Source organism: Populus alba, chromosome 1 (assembly GCF_005239225.2).
Source record: "Populus alba chromosome 1, ASM523922v2, whole genome shotgun sequence".
NCBI lineage: Eukaryota > Viridiplantae > Streptophyta > Magnoliopsida > Malpighiales > Salicaceae > Populus > Populus alba.
In genome coordinates, this window is record NC_133284.1 from 6,234,839 (window position 1) to 6,252,704 (window position 17,866).

Sequence of the window (17,866 nt, forward strand, 5' to 3'; positions counted from 1 at the left end):
CATTATGCAGACCTTGACCCAAAGTTCATCCGAATTATTCAGGAATACCAATTTAATTAATCAAGCATGGCTGAATTATTAAATCCTGCCTGATGAATACCCTGACCACCACAGTTTCATGGAGAGGACACCCTCGCCCGGTTAACAAGATGGAGATCCCTGCTATTAGACCTTGAAGCCCATAAGCATTGCCTGGCAAGTTGATCAGTCTTGTTACGCAATCAACATGAAATTCACACCCAGTCAATGTTCTTGCCCCAAAACTTGTGATATTGGGGACTTCCACGCTGCCAATCTACGGCAGATTTTCTCGATAATAGCAGAGTAAATTGACACAAGTTGGCTCTGATCTTGTTTTGTGAGCAGAACACCCAAATACTTGCTCATATTTCTAAGGCGAAAGATATGCCAAGAATCGCTGTGATCCGGTTCTTGAAAGAGACATGAACTGAAGAGTTTATATAAGCTTTAGACTTGCATCCAATTTCCCCATATAAGATTCTAGATTGATCAGGTAGAACTTGATTATATAATACAGCTGCCAGTAATTTATCCAGTCTATACTAAACATGCAAATAAAGATTGTAATCTTTTTTTTTTTTTCTTGTTCTTATACTAAAGTTATCTCGAAGCAGATTTTTCATATTTGCTAGAACCCATAGACTTGTGTGCGACTGGAAAGCAGAACTTTGAAGAAGTGCTATTTTCTAGCTGGACTGACTATAATGCGCTAACTAGGAATACAGCAGATATGAATCATTTATACTAGATTTAGGCAAGAATCACTCTCCTACAATCAGGCCAGCACAGTACATAATCTCCAGAAAAACTCCATCTCCTAAAGAATCACTCACTCTCCTGTAATCATGCCTGCACGGTACACAATCTCCAGCTGATCAAGAATCACTCTCCTGCAGAGCCGGCCAGAGCATATAGGAAACCACAAAGCTCCCGCCTAACAAAAAGACCCTAGGAATAAGTAAAGCATATCTGTCAAATATGCTTTATGAAATGAAAATTGTCTCTATTTAACAAAAAGCCTCAAATACAAAATGAAGTTTGCTTAAGGCCTCACTTGTCAGACATGCATAAAAAATAAAAAAATAAAATATTTCTTAAATATTTTTAAATGTTTCATTTATAATTTTGCTCAAGCCGGCTCTGCTCTCCTGCACAATCTTAGCTGCTAGACGGAAGCTTTCTATGCATCCTGCTCCATCTATTGTATAATTATCTGAAAATAAAGCAATACAAATAACCCTAAAACTCATTCAACCATTAGTCTCCTTAAGATTCAATGGTGTTAAGCCTTGTGCTATATTCAGAACAGCAAGTCTTAGTTATGGCCATTGCTTTCACTCTGTTCTGGAATCAAGATTGTCCACAATTATTGGAAGACTTAGAGGACTCATGGAATTTGTGACTAGTCAACACTTGAATTCATGCCCAAATTCATCCTTCGATTCAACAATCGAGGCTAATTTTAGACGAGAAGAACACCCGTACTACAGAATTGAACCACGGAGTTATGATAGGAGGGATCAATAGGCATTTAACAAGGAAGATTACATAACTCAAAATAAATAAATAAAATGCTGTGTTTATTTTATACAAGAAACCAATCATACCAAACCTAAGAGAGCACAAGGCATGGATTTTCAAAACTAATTGAAGTCAGGTGAGAATTTTCGCACCAAGACCATTCTCGATAGGGGGAACTCCGTAAGTAGATAATTTTTCCACTGCTCGATTGTTGAAGATGATATTGAACCGTAAAAGGAATGATATGGTGCGGATATCACCCTATCTCTTCCAACTTCTAACTCTTCAAATGAGGGCATCTCTGCGATCACATGAATCCCACATTCTTTCACTGAATTATATGTGTTGGTCAATTTCACAGAGAGTTCCAATTCCTCATCTCCGCCAAGTTCTTCCATTTCCATCTCACTTATACTTATGTATCTTATCCAACTTCCACGACGCACAAAGCTTGCCAGCTCTAAGGATTTAAACAATTGAATACCGTTGCTTTTAATTTTTATAGTAAGCTCACCATCCATGATACTGACATTTTCTAAAGCAAACCAAAGAACCAAGCCCTGGAAAACTGGAGGGACATGAAATGATAATGAAGATCCTTCTCCATGGAAGCTCAACCAATTTGGCATCTTACCACCATCGAAGTGAATCTGATACCCGTAACCACCATTGCGCAATGCCTGTAGATAAATTGATTTTAAAGAATGCTGAAATTTTAGACACTACGTGCGCGCGAGTATGTATGTATGTGTCAGTGTTTATGTGTGTGCAAGATAGACGAAGACAGTACCTCAACAAAACTCTTCTTACTGCTATTTGACAAACCGCAGCTGCCACTAGAGAAAATAACCCAACCATGGTTACTTAGACCTTCCATGCCCTGAATCTCTATTAAGTTTCCGCACCCTTCTAGAGACAGAATTGGATTTGTTTTTGACTGGATTGGCAGACATACTCTTTTCATCGACCTACAAGAATCTGCATACAATTTCTCTAAACTTGAGGGAAGCTCTGAAATTGATTCAAGATTGCTGCAATTCTGAACTCTCAAATGCTGCAGCTTAGTAAGGACGCTGATGCCAGAAGGCAGACTGAGGAATTTGTTTCCCGATAAATTCAATTCTTCGAGAGAGGACAAACCTCCAAAATAAAAACAATTAGTTGCGCTTTCAGACAAACCATAATTAGCAAGTTTAAGACGTTTCACTGATCTCCATTCAATGAAAGAAGTTGGCAAGAAAGTTTTCACTCTTAAAGCACTTGCTGAAATCCATGTTGAAATTGGTGAAGGACAAGATGTAGATGATAGTGAGTCCTGATTGAAATTGGATACACGCAATGACAACTTCCTCACATACTTTAATTGTCCAATTGAAGAGAGAAGATGCTCATTCTGAATTTCTTCTGAATTTCATCTGCTAGCAGCTCAGTTAAGGATTCAATATCACCCATGTGCTCTGGCAACTTCTCAAGTTGTGAACACCCTGAAATATTCAAACTTTCAAGAGACTTTACATCACAAATACTTTCAGGAAGAATCTTTATCCTCCAACATCCTTTCAGATTCAAGAAAACAAGGCTCTTCAAATATCCAACAGATTGATGCACCTCAATTAAACTCGAGCAACCTTCAAGCATTAGTTTTTCTAGGCTTGAGCTGTGTAAGCTTGGTGTTTTAATAAGATGCTTTGAATAACTGAGGTTAAGAATTTTTAACTTGTTGAGAATCTGTCAGGTCAATGAGAAAAATAATAAGAAGACTAATCATAAAAATAGCAACTTGAAAATATAAATTGTATCAAGGAAAAATTTTGAAGGATTGTAGTATGTTTCGCACCCTTTTCTCCTTCCATAATTCTTTGACGTTGCTATACTGCAAATCAAGAACAACTAGGTTGTCCAACATCAAATCGGATGGAAAAGATTTCAAAGGGCATTCGAGCCAACAAATCCATATTAACTCTTCAGAAAGCAGTTTGAAAGGTCCAGTGAGATGTACTCCATTGATTTGGAGTAACTTCAAGAATCTCATCTTTGTAAATGATCCTGTGGTAAGTGATTTATCTTCTGATGCTCTGGCATCCAGCGCTAGACCCTCTACAACTTCCGTTCCCTGAAACACCAACAAAATTCAATAGAACTTCCAAGTGATTGTATGCAAGAAGTTTGAAAAGAAAGATAAACTCGCATGATGATTTTGCTTTTGTGTAAGCATTTAGTTATTACCATATGCTTGTTGAGTACATTCCATGCATCCTCACGTTGCCAAATTCGGCTGCGTTTTCCAGGGTGGCCAGGTGACTCTTTATGAATGATGTCCCTTCCCATGTCTCGTAATAGATCATGCATGCTTATCTTTCCAAAAGCATCAACTTTAATCAGAGACCTTTCACTCAGAGTTCCCAAATCATCTTCTGGATTGTAACCACAACGGGCTTCTAGTACTTTTGCTACATAATCTTTATTTCTACCAATAAAAAAGCATGCAATATCAAGAAATGTATTTTGCAGTCCATGGTCATCCAGTGAATCAAAACTTATTCTTAGTTTTTTCTGAATTTCACGGTTTGGAATTTTTCTCATTTTGTCAATTACACATTTCCATCTAGCTCTGTTTTTCCCGGACAAACAAGAACCTAAAACCTCAAGGGCTAAAGGAAGTCCTCCACAGTAATCAACCACATCATTTGAAAGCTCAACATGATCTTTTTCTGGCTTGGTGTCCCCAAAGGCATGCCAACTGAAAAGTTGAAGGGACTCGTCTCGTTTCAATTCCTCAACCCGATATGTTCGATCCACTTTAAGAAGCAAGTGTTCATCTCTAGTCGTGATTATTACTCTACTTCCGGGACCAAACCAACTTCGGTCTCCCATCAAAGCATTTAGTTGGTTCTGATGAGCCACATCATCAACAACAACAAGAACTCTTTTGTGACAAATTCTTTCTTTGATCAGAACCATTCCTCGAACAACATTACTGATGTTAACAGTATTTTGTTTTAAAATATCATGAAGAAGTTGTTCTTGTAAAAGAACCAGACCATTAGATTGTTCTGATGTTTCATTGATATTCCAAAGGAAACAACTTCCTTCGAATCTATAGCAGAATTGGTTAAATACAACTTTTGCTATACTTGTCTTTCCTATTCCTGGCATCCCATGTATGCCCACGATGCAAACCTCATCTGTTGCAGTACTTAGGAAGTCACTAATAGCAAGGACAAGGGGATCAATACCTACTAGGTGAGTGGCAACATTTATGTACTTGGGATCCAATTTATTCAACACATCCTTGACAATCTCTTGGATAAATTTTGATTCGTGCCTGTCCATAGACAAAAGCAAGTCATTAATAGAGAGACAATTAAACCTGTTAAGAAAATATTTTATAGTTTCATATGGTAAAATCTAATGTATGATTACTCCGTAAATGTGTGCAGGTGAATCTTGGAGAGAAAAGGCATACCCATTTTCCATATCATTGAGATTCCATCCAGATAGGTTTCCAGCCTCCTCCAGAGCTTTTCTCCACTCCTTCACCTTCTCTGTAAAAGCCTCTTCATGTCTATGAAATGCTTTTGCAAAACCGCCTGTCTGTTTTCTCACTTCTGAAGGATCAATGTCATAGAATATAGGAAGAACAATCTGATCAGTTTTTCTATTTTTGCTCTCAAGAATCTCTACAAGTTCATTAAGACACCATCTAGAAGAAGCATATCCTTTTGAGAAGACCACTACAGATATCTTTGATTCTTGAATTGCCATGTGAAGATGTTTGGAGATTTCTTCTCCTCTAGGAATTTCATTCTGATCTCGAAAAGTGTGGATTCCTGCTTGGACAAAGGCAGTATATAGATGATCTGTAAAAGTCTTGCGATTATCTTCTCCTCTAAAACTCAGAAATACATCTTAGGCCCCTTTTGGTCTAGAGCCAGAAGACTCTGGCTCTGTCATGGCAGCTGCAGATATTAAGGCACAATTAATTAGCAATGATGTACGAAAATGGATGGAAGGAACTTAACTGAATGATGTAAACATAAAAGCTTTGGCAATCAGTAGCATCAATCGCAAAGGTTGCCTACCTCTATAAGGTGCTTGTGAGTTGATCGGATTCCAACAACTTGGTGACTGTAATGATCAAATTAGCAGCAGTCGGAAAGGTTAGCTGAAGATTAAATTACTGAGGGCTGAAGGTTAGTGGTGGCAATACTCCAAAAAAGAAAGGAAGCATAAGTTATCCAATCGGAGATTGTTCAGAGAAAGAAAATGCTTTCTTGCAAATTATATATAAAAAAGTGATAATTATCAAGCATCAGTCATCCAATCGGATATTGTTCCTTTAGCCGCGTATTGATCAATATTGAGCTAGAATATTGAGTGGTAACGATTGATGATTGAGTAACATCAAATGTGTAGAACGTTGAAAACAAAATAACGTGTGTGGTGTATTTTATCAACCGTGTTGTTCTGGCAGCGTCAACATCAAATGGCATGATTTTCCACAAGGCAAACTAAGAAGACCCTGGCTCTCACACTGCACTTCCATGCAATTGGCTGCGTCCATCTCTCAGACGTGATATTTGGTCTGGGGGTCTAATCCCATGCTGTCAAAAATAAAATGGTATTAAAAAAAATAAAAATAAATAAAAATGGTATTAAATTTCCACGAACCTTTTTTTTCAAAGCCCTGGGTTCTTTTCTTCCGAAGAAGACATTGACCAGGTGACGATAGAGATATAAGTAAAAATTTATTTAGTGTTTGGTATAATATTTAATTAATATGTTTGTGCATTTGGATTTTTTATTTCATTTAAAAAATTTCAGGTTTATAATAAAAAGTTTTAAGTAATTGCAAAAATAGTTTTAATCGGGAATTCAAAAATCCTCCAATAATAAAATTAGTATTTTTATGAAAAAAATTATTAAATGACTTTAAAAAACTCTAAAATTAGGAATAAAGATATTTTTCTTAAATTTTAAATTTATTAAAGTTTTGAAATCTAAGTATTTTTATCTTAAAAAATATGCAAACTTATTTTAATAATTTCTTCATAAATAGATATTCCTAACAACTATTTCTTACAAAGTTATTATTCTTAATCATGATACGTAACAAATTAAATTATTTCCTCAAAACTTTTGGAAACTATATTATTTTGCTAGTATTTAAGGGGAGAAAAAAACAGTGCTAATTTAAATAAAAAAATTCTCCCCAAACACACTGAAGTGACTTTGGATCAATTATTGCTGCGAGTCTGAATTCTCCTTTCAAAAGCCAAAATCCCTACACATCACAACCGATAAGAGGATAAGAGATAGAGAGTTGCTAGAAGCCTGGAGCCTGGTCTAGCATGAAAACGACGAGAGCGAAATTGTATGTTTTCTTCACAAGTACTCGTGAGGATCGAGTAAGGAGGAGTACATGCTAGCAAAATGGGTGTTTGTTCCAATTATAAAAGGATCAAACAGGAATGGTTGGTAATTACAGTTGACACTTGACAGTATATTATTACTCCCCAACTTTTATTTTATTTTCAACTCAGCTTTTGGAGCATGCTCCTCCTCCTGCTTTTGGTCTCGGATGCATGACCTCTTAGATCTCTCAATACTCCTTCCTGTCTCCTCCCCTACCAACACGACATTTGCAGGTCACTCTGGTGGAGTTGATGATTCCAGGCTATTCAGCAAAATTAATCCTAGAATATATTCCCAGCAAAGCTAACATGACATGTATGAACTGCCGGCAAGCAAAAAATATTAATTTAGTTTGTAAATGAATAAAAAAAAAAGTCTATCTCATTTAGTATGAAACACTTCATGTGAACGTTTATAAATATTGGTTTTTATTGTATAGTAAATTAAATCATAGTAGAATGACTTTTCTATTTGGCTTCCTAATACTATTATATAAATATTTATAATATTAAAGATGACATTAAGGACTTGAAAATTGAAATTTAATATGTTAGTGATATTAATTCATTCTTAAATTAATTTTTATAATTAATTTTAACATTTATGATTGTTAAGATAAAATTAAATATCAGCTATTCAATTTAAATAAAAATATAACTATTTTATAAATAGGTATAATGTTTCATCAACAGTCATACTATTTCATTGTAATATTTCAGGTTTATAAAAACCTGTTACTACATAGAAAACAAAAACACAATAAAAACATTGATTATTTTTTTGATTTTATATTCTTATTATTTAAAAAATTACTTGTATTCTGAAAATATTATCTCTGTAAAATAAAAATAAATAAATATTTAAAGATAGTGTTTTTCACATCTTTAAACTTAAACTGACTCTATATTTATTTTCATCCTAGATATTTCCAACAAAAGAAACTCCTGTTGTTTGGGAAATCGAAGGGCAAAGAAAAGTTGTCACTCTTGAGTCACAAAGCAGAGACGATATCGCCAAGCATCGACACATTGCATAAGCGATAAAATCAAAAAAACATCATCCCACCCATGTTCTAATTCGAAGCAATAAAGTTTAAGGTTCATGAGCATTGACTCGTTGACTATATAGACAATATTCAACAAAGATCAGACCACAAATGGATCTATAATTTGATGCAATAAAGTTTAAAGGTTCATGACATTTGCTTTAGATTTGACATCACCTTTGCTAGACAAAGTAGATAAAAAAGAGAACAGCAGGATTTTCATCAAGGTGAAAGGACGTGCGATTTCAAAAAAGCTACGTTCAAACAAAGACAGCCAACACCACCCCACCATCATTAGAAGAGAACACAATAATGCAAGATTGTGTCCCACGTAGTCATTTGATGATAAGCTTTTTTTCTCTAGAGTCAGTGATCTCCCTGGCTACCAATCCTCAGTTACAGCGTTAATTAGGCATACAACACTGTAAACTACTGCTATATGACGATGAGCAAAGCTTCCAAATTCAAGAATTGGTGGAAACCAAACAAGAAAGGCGACAACCGTAGGGCTCCACACGGACCACATCACGACCTCTTACCAATCTGAGAAAAGAGTTAGCTCCTCATGGATTGCAAACCAAAGCCCTCTAGACAAAATTCCATTTTCACAAAACCAGCAGGCTTGTGATTTTAGCGATTTTACTTGCATTTCCTTTTAAAAACTATGCAGTTGAGATAGCATGGGGACAAGCTCATCGCTTGAAGGCCTGTCTGCAGGCATATCTGATAGACAAACAGCAGCGATTCTCACTGCCATGAGCATCTCATCTTCCTCAACCTCTTCCCCGAGAATACTCTTATCAAGCGCTTCCCTTGCCTCCCCTGCTTGCTGCAAATGCCGAAGCCAAGGACCCAAACTACCCCCACTAGCTGTTTCCCTAAAGAATGGATCGGTAGGGTCCCTCCCAGTTAACAAAACGCCCAATATCATCCCAAAGCTGAAAACATCACTTTTATCCGTATACCTATTAAAGTTGGAAATATCCATCCATCTTTGTTATAACCACATCACAAAGTTCTAATTTAAAACAAGCACGCATCAAAAATAAAAGAAGAAAGCAACTATACATATAATATCAAATTAAAGCTAAGAACATGGCTAAGCGAAGATTCTAAAACACCAGCCAGCTAGCATCAAGAAATCGCAATAAAAGCAGAACAGGTGGGGAACGGTAGACCTCTTAAAGAGCTTTAGCTACTTCTAAAGGTGCTTAGCTAAACCATTTGCGTCCCATTCGTTTATTAGGCAGATTAACTTCCACTTTAGTCAGATTACTCACCTTGTTTACCATCAAATAAAACAGCTGAAACTTCGAAGATACGAAAGAGAACCATGAAAAATGTTAAAAACCAATACAATTAGTTATCAGATTAGTAAGTTACCAAAAGAAACTCAATAATCAGAAACCATTAAGATGCAGAGACCAAGAGCAGTTATGAAGATGGCGCGAACATGTATGATGTATCCCAGTTACAAGTCATTGAATCGTATCATAATTGCCGCCCGCAAAATTGAACTGCAGCAAAAATAAAATAAAAAAATTTCGTGTACCTGCAATTTTGGAAACACTCAGGAGCACTATATCCAGATGTAGCTCTATCCAGATTAGGCGTAAGCTTAGCCAGTCCAAAATCAGCCAACCTCGGTTCAAACTCAGCATCCAAAATCACATTCCTAGGCTTCAAATTATAATGCAAAATCTGAGGGACACAATCAAAATGAAGATACCTAAGCCCTTTGATAACCCCGACGGCAATCCGAAGTCGAACTTCCCACCCGAGCTGCAACTCATTCTCTCTCACTCTGTTCATTGCATCTTCAAGACTCCCAGTTGGCACACAATCATAAACCAAAGAGAACCTATCTGGTTCGCGAACATAAGCCCTTAAACTCATCAGATTCCGATGTCTCAAACTAGCTAGCATTTCCAGCTCCTGCTGTATCCTTCTCTTTACTGACTTGCTCTGCCTCTCCGGGGAGCCAATCTCAAATGGCTCGAACCTCTTGACAGCAATGGTTAGCCCATTGTCCAGTACAGTCCTGTAATACTTTCCATTGGAGCTTGAACCTAGCAACTGATTCCCATTTTCAAGAGCTGATTGAAGACTTTTAGGAGAGATTTTTGGAGAAAATATAACCGGGCCTTTGAGAATTGGAGTTCTCTTCATGTACCGGACCAGGAAACGGACTACAAAAGCAAAAACAACGGCTCCTGTCAATCCAGTCAAGACTCCTAAAAAGATGCTTACAAGTATTCTTTTGATTCCATTCTTGGAATGGGTTGGTGTAGAAGGAAATGGAGGTGTGACTTTACTACTTTCTTGGCATTGTACAGTTGTGTAGTATAAGCAAAGAATGAACAGAAAAAGCAGTGAAGATGTGTCTTTGTTGTTGCTGATTTGAGTACTGTATCTTCTTTTCCCCATTAGGACCTAAAAAGCCTCAAAACCTCCCACGAGACCCTATAAATGATACCACAAGCTCAACAAAATCTCCACAGCCCACGCCTTCGAAACTCTTTATAACTCAAGATTTTAGCTCAAACCCAAGAATCATTAATTATAAAGCCTCAGTCTTTAGCATTCTCTAGGACATAAACGCTACCAAGCTTGAAAAGGAGAACCCCCAGAGTTTCAAAAGGACCAGTTCCCTGCACCCAATTTGATTAGAGAACTTTTTTAAGTGCTGGAAACGATGGAATACTATGAGATGAAAATCAAATCTCGACTCAAAATCTTCACCAGAAAGAAACGAAGAATCATAACGTCAATTATTCCTATTTTTTCAGTGAATTTCATTCTAAAAATAGTGCACATCAGTTACTAGCCTCAAAACACACCACATTTCACCAAAGAAAAGGTCTTCGACGAACCCCAGAACACAAAAACATCAGAAATGATAGAATCTTCGCCTCTTTGTAATAGAGGAGTGACAGATCGTCTTCTCTGACTACCTCGAGAACAAGTTTTTTTACAAAAAAAAAAATACCCTCAAGAATGTGTGTACTGATAAACTACCTTACAAGCAGCAGGTGGAGAAAAAAAAGAGAGCTAAGCGACTACTAACTAATACTGTCTCACAAAAAAAACAAAAAAAGGCCCACTGTGTGTGTGTGTCTATCTTTCGATTTACTTTCTTACAAATGAGAGGGGGGGTATCTCACTATCTTTCATTTGTTTCTCTTTCTCAGGAGGACAAAACTTCCCTTCCCGCCTTTCAGAAGACCAGACAGAGTGGGGTCCATTGCCACGTAAGTAGATGCATACTCGTGTCCCTGTCACGAGGCCGAAAGCGAAACATCGAACTATGTGTTTGAGTGTGAGGGAGAGCCACAGCCACAGCCACAGCGTAAAGGAGGAGTTAATTTGGTGATGAGATCTGGACCGTTGTTTTGGGGAGGACGAAACACCACGATAAATTGTGATTGCCCGGGGGGGTTCGATTATTTTTTATTATTATTAAGATATTATACTTGAGCATCTCAACTAATTAATAAATTTTAAAATTAATAATTATATAAATTTTTAATGATTATCATATTAGCAATTATAAAATTCAAATTTAAAATTATATTAAAAAAATCTTTTAATTTTAAGTTTTTATTATTCGTTATCTTCTAAATGGTTGGGGGCTTTTGATTATTAAACAATGCTGTCGTGGGGATTAGTATTTTCCCTGTTGTTCTTTCTTTATTATTTTTTTTTTTTTTGGTAAAATTATTCCATTGGTGAGTGATGCTACATGAAATTCTATGTTCGTAAATCATTAATACTTCGTTTTATAAATAATTTATTGATTGATTTTGGTCAAATCAGAGATCTCAGTGCAAAACCTAAGTTGGCAAAATCACCTTTTTGCATCCTTTTATTTGTAGCAATTGGTCATTTTATCCGTGTTGAACTTTAGCGCCAAAATTGTTAAGAAGTCAGTAAACTTTTACAGGCGTCTTTCCAAACTCCAAAGACAAAACCGATGCAGACATGTTTTAAAATATACTAATTATATTTGAATGGTTTTTGAATTTGACCTAACATCAACTTGTCTATGAGAACAAAAGTTATAATGCAACACTCTCCCTTATGCATATAACAAAAAAATGAATAATATAAAATTATAATGAAATTAATCAATTTTTCAAAGAGTACACAAATTCAATTAAAAAATATAATATGAGAATCACTCAATCACAAAAAAAATATATATATCAATTTCTTTATTAACAATAGTTTTTTTTTTCAAAATATCTCTATACAAGAGTATTTATCCTATAAAGAATCCCAAGTCTAATAGAATATTTCTAATGAATATGGATAAACTTAATAAATAACAATAATCCAATAAACTCAAATTTAAATAAAGATCATAATATCTATTAAATGCCTAATAATAATTAAAAGATAAATAAAACAATAGTCCAACTAATTTAAATAAGACTAAAGTTGTTTTCATAACCTGCTGATAAAATCAAAGTCCATATTCAAATCTATATATCACTAGAAATATATGAATATCTAATTTTCAATGAAATTAGAATTACATTAAAATTCTTTTTGTAGCTTCAATTATAACTCAAATAGTAGTAATAGGTTAAGATTGATATATTTGAATCTTTTTATTTTAATATTTTTGTAATGTTTAATATTCACCAACAAGCCCTTCTTAAATATTATTAAATTAATCGAGGCTTGTACTTCATTATTGAATATCTTTTTGAAGTCTATCTTATCACATGTCTAGAATTTGAAGTTGAATGACTCAAAAATAAAGAAATAAAAGATTTGATTTGATGCCTTTCTCAAACAAATATGGGTTCAAATTAGAAGTAACTATAAACAAGATTGGCCTTCAAATAATAATATAAAAATAAATAAACAATAAGTTAACCACGGATATGCTCTAAGGTTGCGTGAATTGAAGTGATAACTTTAACATACCTTTTTTTTTCTATCCAAAAAGCTTACATTCATATTTAATGGCATTTTAAAGGTTAGATACTATGAGTGCTTGATTGAGAATTATGTAACTCATTTTATGGATGTGGTGTCCGCAATAGAAAATGTTAAGCAAGGCTTAAAATAAAATTAAAAAAAAAAAAAAAAAAAAAACACAGAGATCCAACAATAAAGTTTGGTGCAATGTTGAAAGATGAATTAAAAAATAACCTTTAAGTTGTAAATCCTGACCTTTGATCTTTGAGATGGTCACTCTATAAACTTACCATATTTTTATTTGTATATCAGGACAAAAAGGAAATGGGCAAATAATAAGTTCAAGCCAAACTCCTTTACCATGATATTCTTTTATCAAATCCTAGAATCAGGAAAGTCAAACTAAATTTTATAATCAAAGTAGCATTTTATGTTAAGTGTGGTCGTCTCTAGATGAGACGCTTTTTATTATGAAAAAATTTGATTACAAAATAATCTTGTTTATTTTCATTTATGAGGATCCCAAGATGATCCCTTATATTTTTATTTGTAAGGATCCAATATAATCCCTTTTATTTTTAGTTGTGTGTGGATTCTAAGATTATCCCTTTAATTTTTAGTTGTTTGGAATCTCAAATGATCTCTTTCATTTCCAGCTATGTGCTGTGTGGATCCCAAGAGGATCCCTTTCAAAAAAATACAAAGCTTTCTTTTCCTGTGATATCTTTCACTTCTTTAAAAACTTATCATATAAAATAAAAAAAAAAATGAATTTTTCCATGTCTTGTTCTGTGAGTATTTTAAAGAGAAGACAGGACAATTGTTATAACAGGGATGGAGCCAAAAAACCTTTTTAGAAGAGGCCAAGGTTAGGAAGATTCTTTTAGAGGGGCCAAATCTTAGCTCTAAAATTTTAAGAGGCTGTTTGGAACTGTGGTCCAAACAGTTTTTTGCAAAAATTTAAATTTTTTTTTTTTTTGCTAAAATTGAGTTCGGTTTATACTTTCTGAATCGTTTTGATGTGCTGATATTAAAAATGATTTTTAAAAATTGAAAAAACATTATTGGCATGCTTTTCAGCACGAAAAGCTATTTGAAAAACAACCGCTACCACACTCCAAAACACCCCTCTAAGTTGTTTAGAGAAAAGCCGAGAGATTTTTTTTTAATGGGAGCGCAGGCTCTGCCAGCCTCCTAGCTCCGCCCCTAGTCATAATTCATTTTTTAACTCTTTATTTTTAAAAAAATATTTTTGAAAAATAAAATAAAATAAAATAATTAATTAAAAAGTGAAATAGTGATCAAGAAAAAAGAAAGAACAAGATAAATGTGAGAGGTTAAGTTCATCTCTAGAACAACTTAAGGATAAAGAAGAGATGAGATGAGGAGAGAAAATAAGGTAAGGATAAGAACAAAGAATTTGGGATTCTCTAGTTAGTAGAGAATGGATTATAAAATGACAAGAGAATCTTGGATAAAAAAATAAAGAAAAATCAGATAAAAAAAATTAGATGAGCCTGGGAGAAATCACACATAAAATTTCACAAGAGAAAAACAAAGAGACATAGAAAAAACTAGGGGGAGAAATAAAAAAAAATTAAAAAAAACACCCAAAAGGAGAAAAACCAAGAGAAAAAAACCTAAAGAACAAAAAAAAGGAAGGAAAACATTTCTGTAAAAAAAAAAACAGAGAGAAAAAAATTATTTTCTGCAAAAGAATCTCGCCCAAATTCAGTTGCCATCCTTTTACCAGCCCTGAAATCTGAGGAAAGCAGCGGCGAAGTAAACAACGTCAATCCAGACACCTCCACATCAGTTGATCCTCCTTGCCCATCGACAAAACATGGCACAGACAAGCTTTAGCGCCGATTAAACTAGTAAAGAGAGAGGAAGAATGACCAAAGCTTTTTGAGTCTATCTCTTCTATTTTAGACGATGTTGAATAGCACCGTTAGTGCAGAAAGGTGGAAGAAGGGGAGGCACCCTGATCCAAGTGGCCGCGCGCTTTCTTAGTCGTCGGAGCATGCAAGTCGACACTGGAGCTCGCCTAGCCCATCAGCGTGTACGAGACACGTGCCTCTATTGTTTCTATCATCCTTGCTCCAACACGTGCTCGCCCCGCACCGCTACTATTTCTGGATTTTTTCTATGTTTTCCAAAGGCAAAAATGTTATTTCTTCTCCTGTTTTATTATTTATTTGATGGATTTTCATATTTGAACTTTTCTTATTCTTGCGTGGAAGTTTGGTCCTTACGTTTAGATGCGATTTTTTATTCGGGGAAAAAGTTACACTAATTTTTTTTTATAATAAAAACGAAAGGAGTATCCTCACGTATTAAGTTTTGTGTGGAATTTTATGAAATGATAAAACTTTTGACAAATCCTCAAAGAAAATCATGTCAATTGGATTTTTATTCAATCTAGGAGTAGTATAATCCTTAAACAAATCCTATCCTTCAAAAATTAAAAAAAAAAATAAAATTGAATGAGATCTAAGGGTTTAAGGGTGTCATTCACAAGTATATTTTTATTCACTTTTATATTATACAGTAAATCATTATCCTATCAGTAAATTAGCTGTCGAGCATTCATTTTAAAAAAACATATATCATGTAATTTCTGTTAGGGGTGAGCAAATTCGGTTCGGTTTGGTTTTTATCAAAAAAAATAACCAAACTGAAATTTTTTTTAAAAAAAAAAACCGAAACCGAACCAAACCGGTTCGAACCGACCGGTTTCGGTTCGGTTTTTTAAGGAAAAAACCGGTTCAAACCAGGTTGGCTCGATTTTTTCGGTTTTGGCTTGATTTTTCTGGTTTTGGCTCGGTTTTTTTCCGCTTTGGCTCGGTTTTTTTCGGTTCGGTTCGGTTCGGTTATTTATAAGCCTATAACCGATACCGAACCGAACCGGTCGGTTTTTTCAAAATTTTAATCGGTTTTTTTTTCAGTTCGGTTATTTTTTTCTCGGTTTCTCGGTTTTTTTGCTCACCCCTAATTTCTGTTTTTTTCCTTCATTTGTTTTTTTTTTTTTTTTTTTTTTTTGCAAATATTTGCTTAGAATTTTTTTTTTTTTATGCTAGATACATTACCCCATCATAGTAAGTGAATTCGAGCCGGGTAACAATGATTCTTATGTGCGAGTATGGCCTCTAGGCTCTTTTTTGGTGTAATTAAATAATTGAGCGCTATCATCCTTTTAGATTCAATTCTTCAATGTTTAATGTTAAAAGTGAGAATTGAACCTTGTTGAGAGGCATAAGTCCCAAATCATCATCTTATATTTATTGATCATTTATCTTAAAAAAATACATCAGTTTAGGTAAATATTTAATGAGAGCATAATAGGTATTTTTTATATATAAAAAAAACAAACATCAATAGTAAAATGTGAAGAGTAATTATAATCTTTTCTATTGTATAATTAGTCCTTTTACATAAAATTCTAAAAACTAGTTATAATTTCAAGTTATCATAAAATGACAACTTTTATTTTTTATTTTACCCTTAATTCATCAAGATATCCTAAGTGATAAAAGGCATCTACCATTTCTACATGAATCTATAATGTTATGTTAATTTTTAATTTTTTTTTTGGTCTTCAATATTTTTTTTCTCCTCAATTAGATCTTTTTGTTGTCAAATTAAATCTTCTTTTTTTTTACAAACACAAATGATCGCTTTGAATTTCATGCAAAAATTCATTTTAGACCCCTTATTTTTCTTTGACTACCTTTTCAATCCCTTTAGTTTCTATAATTTTATTTTTGATTCATAACTTCATTATATTTTATTTTTGACCCCTGATTTGAGGGAGGAGAGAGAAAGTTGCTAAAAAACAGGTAAAAAAATAAATAGTTATTAGTTTGGCCTTTTTTTTACGATAAAAAACATGAGTCCTAGTGTCAATAAATTTCATTCTACTAAAGGAGTTCTATTGAGGTGTTTGTTTGACCCTCATCTTGCAAGAAAAAAAAAAGATTATGGTTGAGAAATATATTGTTTTGGTTTAATTTTATATTTTTAAACCAATTTAGAAAAAAATTTACTTGATTAAATTGATTTATTGAGAAGTTAAAGATATTTATTAGATGTTTTGAGATCAAAATAACTTGAAAATGGATTTTTGACTCAAACTAATCGAATCTCAACTTTTCAGCTGCCTTTTAGGCGGCTAGAATTTGAGGAATTAAATGATGTGTTATCAGCTATGTTTTTTAAATAGAAACATTATAAAAAAGGGTCAACTACATGGGTTTGATCCTTTTGTATATTTTTTTATTAGATTTAGATTTAAATGCTCTTATATATATATATATATATATATATATATATATATATAAAACAAGTTTAGAATTATTCAGTTTTTTTTTTTTAATTTCTCGTGGATTTTTGACATGGTTTCATCATGTAATTTTTGTTTTATATAGAATACTTGGGGTTTGTTTTAAATTTTTTTTTTTTGGTTTGTTTTAAATCATGACAGATTTTTTTTAAGAAAAACAGTGATTGCAGTCAAATAACATATTTTTGCTAAAAAAAAATCAAGAGAGATGTGTTAATCAATGAATGAGGTTTAGAGTGGAGGGATTCATTTTTTATACTTATTTCAAATGAGTTAAATTACAAAAAAAAAAAAAAAAAAAACCTTTATTTTTATTTTGACAACTTTTTATTAAAAAACATGGCAAATCAAATAAAGCAAATAAGATGACACAGTTTTAATAGAAGAATTGTTTTTTTATCCTTATAACAAATCATCTCTGGTTTTTTTTTTTTGAGTCTTATTGCTTCCGAGTAAGAACCAATGAAAAAATGTGTTATTTTATGAGAAACTATATTGATAAGAAAAGCATGAATTATGCAAGAAAATTACTTTTTTCATTGGAGTTGAAATTATTGTTTTTTCTTAAAAAAAAACAATTTTTATTATTGTAT

The 17,866-nt window shown here is 33.6% G+C and overlaps 1 protein-coding gene and 1 pseudogene across 1 annotated transcript; both read right to left on the bottom strand.

Moving 5' to 3' along the window:
• Nucleotides 1-1,565: 1,565 nt before the first annotated feature.
• LOC118041903 (disease resistance protein Roq1-like) lies at nt 1,566-6,106 on the bottom strand (annotated as a pseudogene).
• Nucleotides 6,107-8,045: 1,939 nt separating this feature from the next.
• On the bottom strand, nt 8,046-11,131 carry LOC118042577 (inactive leucine-rich repeat receptor-like protein kinase CORYNE). The gene is made up of 2 exons (XM_035050287.2): nt 9,555-11,131; nt 8,046-8,967 (listed from the first exon to the last, which is right to left on the bottom strand). Exons 1-2 carry the CDS (start codon nt 10,427-10,429, stop codon nt 8,658-8,660), a joined length of 1,185 nt encoding a protein of 394 aa, XP_034906178.1. The 5' UTR covers nt 10,430-11,131; the 3' UTR covers nt 8,046-8,657.
• Nucleotides 11,132-17,866: the final 6,735 nt, after the last annotated feature.